We start from the raw sequence: 7496 nt of genomic DNA, 5'->3' as shown, positions 1-7496 counted from the left end.
GGCGACCTGACCCCCGGGGTGAGGGGCCCTGGGCTGCCTGCGGTGGGGCAGGCTGCCAGGCAGGCTCCTGGGGGCTGCAGCCCCCCTCCCACCGTGCTTGCCAAGCTGGAGGGGGGCGGGCAGCACGTGCTGCCGGAGGGGCTCTGCCCTTGGCCCCGGTGCCCTTAAGGACAGGTATTTTGGGTGTTTTCTCAGCACAGTTGTTCATCCCAGGGGTGCCCATGGAGGACCTGGTGTGAGGGCCCTTGCTGCATGAGTTGCTTGTGGACTTGCCACAAACCCCCACCAGCCTGCCCGCCCTGGGGGGCCAGGAACAAGAATTAAGGGTGTGTTTGACCTTATTTAGACAGCTCTTTCTCAAGCAGTTAGATCTGCCGTAGGTTGTTCTGATGCAGAAAGCTGGTCTGTCAAAAATCTGGCTCCTAAGGTCAGGTCGGTGGGGGTGCATACTTCCCGGAGGGAGCCTGGGAGGGATGATCTTAAAGGTCTTTTCCAACCTAAATGATTCTATGGTTCTATGAGACTGACAAAAAGGCTTTTCCTCCCTGCTCCCTGCCTGCAGCAACGCTGAGCCTGGGGGAAGGAGACATGAAGGAAATACAGCGGTGGCGATGATCTTGCTTCGCCATTCCTTGTCCCCCCTAAGGGCTCCCTACCCTTGGGTGTGATGCAGAGTTTGGCTTGCAGAAAGGCTCCTTAAACACAGGTCTGCTGACCCCACAGCTTCGCTAGCGCCTTACCTGAGTGCTGTGCTTCCTCCATTACCTAATCACAGCTCCCCTGAGAGGACACCATTCCCCCTTGGGCTCCAGAGGCACCCCGGGGCTTTTCTATCCTTGCTACAGCAGCTCTCCAGTCTCAGCACTTCAGGAGCTCAGCAATGGGGGCTGTGAGCGTTTGGGAGGGCTCAGGAGTTTTGCAGCCCCCGTTATGCAGAATGCCTGTGTGCACCTGGGTTTTAGCTCTGGGCTCTCAGGGGACCTTTGCAGAGGGCACGAGACCCCCCCCTACGGAGGAGTGCCCTGTCTCTGCAGCCAGCGTGTTGATACAGATTTTCCGTGCAGGGCCGTGCTTGGGCTGCTCGCACAAGAGACCTGGTTTCCGCTCTCCCTGCTGCCAGAAATATCCCAGCTGCCTGCAGCGGAGAGCAAGCAGGGATTGCTGCGGGCTGGTGGACGTCCCGGCAGCGGAGCAGGCAGGCAGCAGCTCTGCTGGCAGGCAGAGCGCGGCGGGGTCCATTTTCAGAGGCGGCGTGGTGCATGCTGAGGCTGGCTTACCACCCACGTGGCCCCCGTGTCAGGACCGTGGCGCCGGTCCGGCAGGTTTCCCGTGGACGTCTCTCGACCCAGGGAATGATGGACAGGATGCCCCAGTGCTTTGAGTCCATGGGTATCCTCCTTCTTTTCTGCTGCACTCAGGATGGAGACGTGCAGGACCTCCCAGCCTAGGAACAGGAGAGAGGAGGCCAAGCGGGGCAAGACACAGCAGCCATGGCCGCGCGTGGCCGGCGCACCAAGGTGCTCCCCTCCGAACTGAACAAGGTGTGCCCCGAGAGAGGAGACGACCCCGCCACGCACCCCAGGAAGATGAGCGACTTCGAGGTGGTCCCCAACCTCCAGCAGAGCAGTAGCAGTGTCTCAAAGAGCAGGCGGAAGGCACATTTCCCCATCAGCAGCAATGAAAAGGCAAGTTCAGGAGGTGCTGGAAGAGGGGGCGGTTGGCCACGCACAACGGAAGAGTGTTAATGAGTTATCCAGTGACTCATCAGCAGGACCATTAATAGCAGATCACTTTAGTTTTAGGGACAGACAGAAAAACCGCAAACGTTCGAGGTACATGTCCAGCATTCATATCTCCTCTCCTTGGGGTACACCTGGCTTTGTCCTTGCAGATAGCGATGGAGCTTTCTTCCTTCACATCAAAAGCAGCAGCCAGATAGGCTCCAAGCACAGGGTGTCTGGTCCCTGGCATAACTTCTGGCCCTTTGCAGAAACCCTGACCCCTTGTTGTTTTTCCTGCTCCCTCAGGAAAATCTCATCTCGTGGATTCCTGAAAACATCCGGAAGAAAGAGTGCACCTACTTTGTTGAAAGCTCCCAGACATCAGATTCTGGGTAAGTCAGACAGTCCCTCATTCCCCTCTCCTGCCAGGAAAGCAGAAAGGATGTTTGGTGACAAAGCTACAGCACCAGAAAATCCCACCTTTCTGTCAAGGGAGCTGGTGTCAAGGGGATTCACAAATTTCTGGTTCTTCACCCTGCTGGGTGTCACCACATGGCTGATATCCCATGTCCCAGTGAGGAACCTTTCCGATGCTTTCACATGCAGTCATTCCCATCCGTACTTCATCCAGAGCAACCTTAATATTTCTGTCCTAAACCTCTACAGGCAGAAATACCAATGTTTTTCTAAATTTACACACACACAATGCCTTTGTTTCTGCACAAGTTCTGAGCTGGAGGACGAGCTGGGTGGGAGATGCCAGTGCCTGTGGTGTTCTTAATGAGAACGCCACCACCTCTTGCCTGGGCTGAGGCAGGCGGGCCAGCTGGGCTTTGCCTTTTGGGTTGTTTTTGGCAAAGTTGGTGGTGTGTGTTTCAGGAGGATTGTGTGCGAGTGCGGCTATCTCAGGGAACAGCACCTGGAAGATGCCGCCAAACCTCCCATCTTCCTGGGGAAGGAATGGGACCCCAGCAGGCACATCCAGGAAAGGCCAACAGATGCCTTCGGTGATATCCACTTCACAGGCCTGGGACAGAAGATGGGGAAGGTGATCTGGTTTTCCCATCTGTGGTGCACGGGGAGCCAGTGTTCAGGTCTTGCCATGGCAGATGAAATGCGAGTATTTCCCTCCTGAATGAGAGGAGGTTAGGAAAGCGTGGAAATGCCCCAAAGGCAACGCTGACCCAAGCAGAGGAAGGGAGGTGGGACAGGATGCCTTCTCTCTCCCAGCCCTGTACCTAGTCCCTTTCCGAAACTGTGAGACTGATCTTCATGCTGTGAGGCCCATGCTTCAAGGAGTGGCTATTCCCTGTCCCTGTCCTTAGGTTTGTCTTGGGAATGCTCGGTCCCAGGGAAGCAAATGGGAACAGGGTCATGCACAAAGACCTGGGGCAGCAGCAACAGGACTCTGCTGGGAGATGGAGTGGGAAGCCTCTGGTTCTTTGCTGGGACAGGAGAAATTGGGGTGGAGGTGTCCTGTTACCCTGACCCTGTTTTACCCAAAACACGTGTATGCTCCCTTTTTTGCAGTATGTGCGCGTCTCCTCAGATACCCCTCCACGGGTCATCTACCACCTCATGACACAGCACTGGGGCCTCGATGCACCCAACCTGCTCATCTCAGTCACTGGGGGAGCCAAAAACTTCATCATGAAGCCAAGGCTGAAGAACATCTTCCGGCAAGGGCTAGTCAAAGTGGCCCAGACCACTGGTAAGAGATGCAGAGGCTCTCCCTGCCATTGCAGCGGGAGAGGGACCTGTCATCTGGCCACACCAGGTTCAGTGAGTTGGGCTGCTGTGGAGATACCGAGCTGGCCCAGGAAGCCTGTAGGTCCCTGTGAGGACTACCACCACCAGCAATGGACTGTTCTTGCTCAGTCGCTGCAGACAGGCTCATAGGGAGCTGGACTGAGAGATGCAACACTGTGCTGAAGAAGGCATGTCCTGTGCTGCCTGGGCTTGATGTAGTGGGCAGGGAAGGTATCTTCTGGGGGATGGAGCATCTCTGAGGACCAGGTGTTCCTGCAGCCATATAGAGGGATGCTAGTAGATTGCTGTGAGCAGAGCCTCTCCCTTCCCAAGCACCTCTCTGACCCCCAGGGGCCTGGATCATCACAGGGGGGTCCCACGCTGGTGTGATGAAACAGGTGGGAGAGGCAGTGCGAGACTTCATCCTGAGCTGCAGCCAGAAGGAGGGCGAGATTGTCACCATTGGCATAGCCACCTGGGGAACCGTGTACAACCGGGAGAGCCTCATCTGCCCCATGGTGAGCCAGGCAGAGTTGGAGATGCATTTGCTTTGCCTATGCCTGGACTGCCGGGGAAGTCCTGCCAAGGACCGTGGTGGGAACGGGTGCTTCAAGATGTGCCTGTGGCTGGCAGCCCTGGTAAAACCCAGCCGCACCAGAAGGAGTGATGGTCCTGGGCTGATGTTTGCTGAGAAGCCCCTCTACCCTAACCGATGTCTTGCGTAGGTGCTGCACTTCTCCTGGGAGGACCCTTGTGGGTGTGAGGGGAGGTGGAGCAGAGACAGAGGAGCATGGGGCAAGGCTGACTTGAGGACTGCAGGGGGTGCACGGACGGCTGTTTGGCCAGACTGTCCCCACGTGCTGGCCTGTTCCTGTCCCACAGGCTGGTTGCTTTGGGCATCTGGTGCTCCTCTGCAGCCCTGCCAGGCTTTTTCCAGAGTCTCTCCTCCTGCACCTTACAGGGTGGCTTTCCAGCTGAGTACGTACTGGATGAGGAGAACCAAGGCAGCCTGTCATGCCTGGACAGCAACCACTCCCACTTCATCTTGGTGGACGATGGGACCCACGGGAGGTATGGGGTGGAAATTCCCCTGAGGACCAGACTGGAGAAGTTCATTTCAGAGCAGACCAAGGTGAAAGGAGGTAAAGGCAACACGTAGCCAGGCCTGAGGCAGGTGGGATGGGCCATCCATTGGTAAGGGGTGCCCATCCTGGCCTCCAGTGAGAAGGGAGGCTGTGGCTTCCCTGGAGGATCCAGGCAAGGGCTCTGAGAGGATTGTCATGATAAATGTGGAACCTGGTTCCTCAGTGCCACAAATCACAGAGCCTTTCTCTGCCATCTGCTTGACTTATGGGGTCACCAAAGGGTCCCCAAACCTTGTGATGCTGAGTTGATCAGGGAGAATTGTTTCTCTCAAAGGGCCAGGCCTCCAAGGGGGCTTCTTCTTCTCACTGTGCAAATGATCTTCTATTCTAACACATGCGCACACATGCTCCAGCAGCATGACTGCCAGGAGATTGTCTCCTCTCTCTCCTGGAGCCTGGCATGTCAGGGGCAGTGCTCCCACCTTGCCTTTCACACCCCACCACTCAGAGGGGACCGCATTCAGCTGCATGGGAGAGGGCTGCCCCACGGGAGGTGACCCTGGGCTCTGCTTCCCTGCAGGCGTGGCCATCAAGATCCCCATCGTGTGCGTGGTGCTGGAAGGAGGCCCCGGAACACTCGACGTAAGGAACTGCTCCTGCCCGCTCCCAGCAGAGCAGGGTGGGAGGGGGCAGCTCCTTGCCCAGGGTGCCACCCTAGCTGAAATGCAGCCGCACGGGAGTGCTCAGAGAGGGTCTGCTGGCCTCTGGGTGGGATTAGGACCAGCCTCCCCGCTCTGTTGCAGACCATCTACAATGCCATCACCAACGGGACCCCCTGTGTGATTGTGGAAGGGTCTGGGCGTGTGGCCGATGTCATCGCACAGGTGGCCAGCCTGCCTGTGCCCAAGATAACCGTTGCCTTGATCCAGAAGAAGCTGAGCGTGTTCTTCCACGACACTTACGAGCTCTTCACTGAGGGCAAACTGGTGGAGTGGACCAAGAAGGTGAGCCTCCTGCAGGCAGACAGCTCCTCTCACTCAGCTTGTGGAGATCAAAGGGGTCCCCAGGGGTCCTCGCCCATGACCACCAAGGCTCTCAGCGTGAAGTTTAAGGCTCATCTTCCGCCAACCATCCATCTCCCCCCAGCCATGCCCAGCATTGTCCTGGTGGGCACCCCAAGGGCTTGAGCTCTGCTCCTCCACTGCCTGCTCCCTTTGGGCAGAGAGGTACCATTTGGGACCAGCCCCAGCTGGGCTGGGAGACACAGCACAGGGGGTCTGCAGGCAACCCTGGGCAGCAAGGGATTGCCCCACACAGGACAGGGACCTGCAGGAAGTGGCAGGGAGGAGATGCTGCTGTTGATTGCTTGCCCATGGCTCTCCTTGTAGATCCAAGACATAGTGCGGAGCCGGCAGCTCCTGACCATTTTCAGAGAGGGCAAATACGGCCAGCAGGACGTGGATGTGGCCATCCTCCAGGCGCTGTTCAAAGGTGAGGGATGGGGAGCTGCTTGGCAGGATGGGGTGAGATGAATGGGATGGGGGTCACAAGTCACCTCCTGCAGCTGCTTGACTTATGGGGTCACCAGAGGGGTCCCCAAACTTTGTGATGCTGAGCTGATTGGCGAGAGACATTTCTCCCAAAGGGCCAGGCCTCCAAGGGAGCTTCCAGGTGGTATCTTCTCACCGAGTAAATGATCCTTTGTTCTAACACATGCGCTTTGCATGCAGCATCCCGAAACCAGGACCACTTTGGTCGTGAGAACTGGGACCACCAGCTGAAGTTAGCTGTGGCCTGGAACAGGGTGGACATTGCTCGGAGTGAGATCTTCACGGATGACCACGAGTGGAAGGTAAGGGAGTACCTGTGCTGCTTGTCTGGTCAGGCTTACAGCTTGTCAGGTCCCACTTGAGGACTGTTGGTATTGAGGGCACGGTTCACCTCAGCTGTGCCTAGGGAGAGTTTCTGAGGGCATTTCTCTTGGACCCTAAACTCCCACCACATTGCCAGGGGCTCTTAATCTGTCCTATCTTTCAAAAGTGCACTCAAACACCCAGAGCAGAGGTGAGCACACCCTGCAATTCATTGCTTGTAAAGGTCCTATTTGGCTTATAATTGTTTACAAAGGTGATTGATTGGTATTTTGTTCAAAACCGGTGTCTTTTAAAGACAATCCACCAACCTAGAGCCAAAAATACCTCCTGCCAGCTCTGCCCTGTGGTTGCTGCTCACGACACGTTGTCAAATGGCAACTTGTCTCTAAACTCATCTCACCCAGCCTGCCGCTTCCCTGCTCAAACTTTACTACAGAGTGGGGCAGGGAGCAGCACGAGCCAGCTCTGCCATCCCCCGCCTGATCCAGCTGTGGAGAAGTGGAAGCTGAGCAGGGTTCTCTGTCCTCTCCGCTGGGGCTGTGGGACTTGGAAGGGATTTTCCTATTTCGTTCGACAGTTTGGATTCCCTCAGCTCACATACCTTTTGTGGGACTGGGAAGGGCTGGCGGGATCCAGGATCCTGAAGAGCAAATATTTGATGGTGTGAAAATGCACAGCCTGAACAAGATCCACACTTTTGTTGGGAAGGGAGGATGAGGCAGGCTCTCAGATTAGCCGATGCAGGCCAGGGCTGTTACAAGGTGCTGCAGTTCTGGAGCGATGTGGCTGGTATGAGAAGCTGAGGCTGAAACCAAGCTGTGGCAGAAGGTCAGCAGATACCTTCCTGCCAGGACAGACATGTACCCCCTTACCCACGGGCTTTGTTTTCACTTCTGAGCACATGTAAAGGTTGCCTTGGAAAGGAAAACCCCTCAAAGGCTGAACGGGGTGACCATCGGGAGCAGCCAGTCTCCCCATAGCTGAGATCCAGCTGGCAGCACCATGATCCTTCAGCTGAAGAGTTGTGCACAGGGGACAAGCCTGTGAGGTCCTGCTCATTTGTATGG

General features: G+C 56.5%; 1 protein-coding gene across 1 annotated transcript in view; it reads left to right on the top strand.

The window, feature by feature from the left end:
* Positions 1 to 1490: 1490 nt before the first annotated feature.
* The window catches only part of TRPM2 (transient receptor potential cation channel, subfamily M, member 2), a 17165-nt gene continuing 11159 nt past the window's right edge, over positions 1491 to 7496 (top strand). Inside the window, exons 1-10 of the mRNA XM_009578867.1 lie at positions 1491 to 1685; positions 2028 to 2113; positions 2601 to 2769; positions 3252 to 3432; positions 3822 to 3988; positions 4432 to 4612; positions 5136 to 5197; positions 5359 to 5559; positions 5944 to 6046; positions 6286 to 6407. Coding sequence (XP_009577162.1) covers positions 1491 to 1685; positions 2028 to 2113; positions 2601 to 2769; positions 3252 to 3432; positions 3822 to 3988; positions 4432 to 4612; positions 5136 to 5197; positions 5359 to 5559; positions 5944 to 6046; positions 6286 to 6407 — 1467 coding nt within the window. The remainder of the gene's footprint in view (positions 1686 to 2027; positions 2114 to 2600; positions 2770 to 3251; positions 3433 to 3821; positions 3989 to 4431; positions 4613 to 5135; positions 5198 to 5358; positions 5560 to 5943; positions 6047 to 6285; positions 6408 to 7496) is intronic.

This window comes from Fulmarus glacialis, unplaced genomic scaffold (assembly GCF_000690835.1).
Source record: "Fulmarus glacialis isolate BGI_N327 unplaced genomic scaffold, ASM69083v1 scaffold20745, whole genome shotgun sequence".
Taxonomy (NCBI): Eukaryota; Metazoa; Chordata; class Aves; order Procellariiformes; family Procellariidae; genus Fulmarus; species Fulmarus glacialis.
The sequence above is the reverse complement of the archived record's forward strand: the minus strand, read 5'-3'. Positions and strand labels throughout refer to the sequence as shown.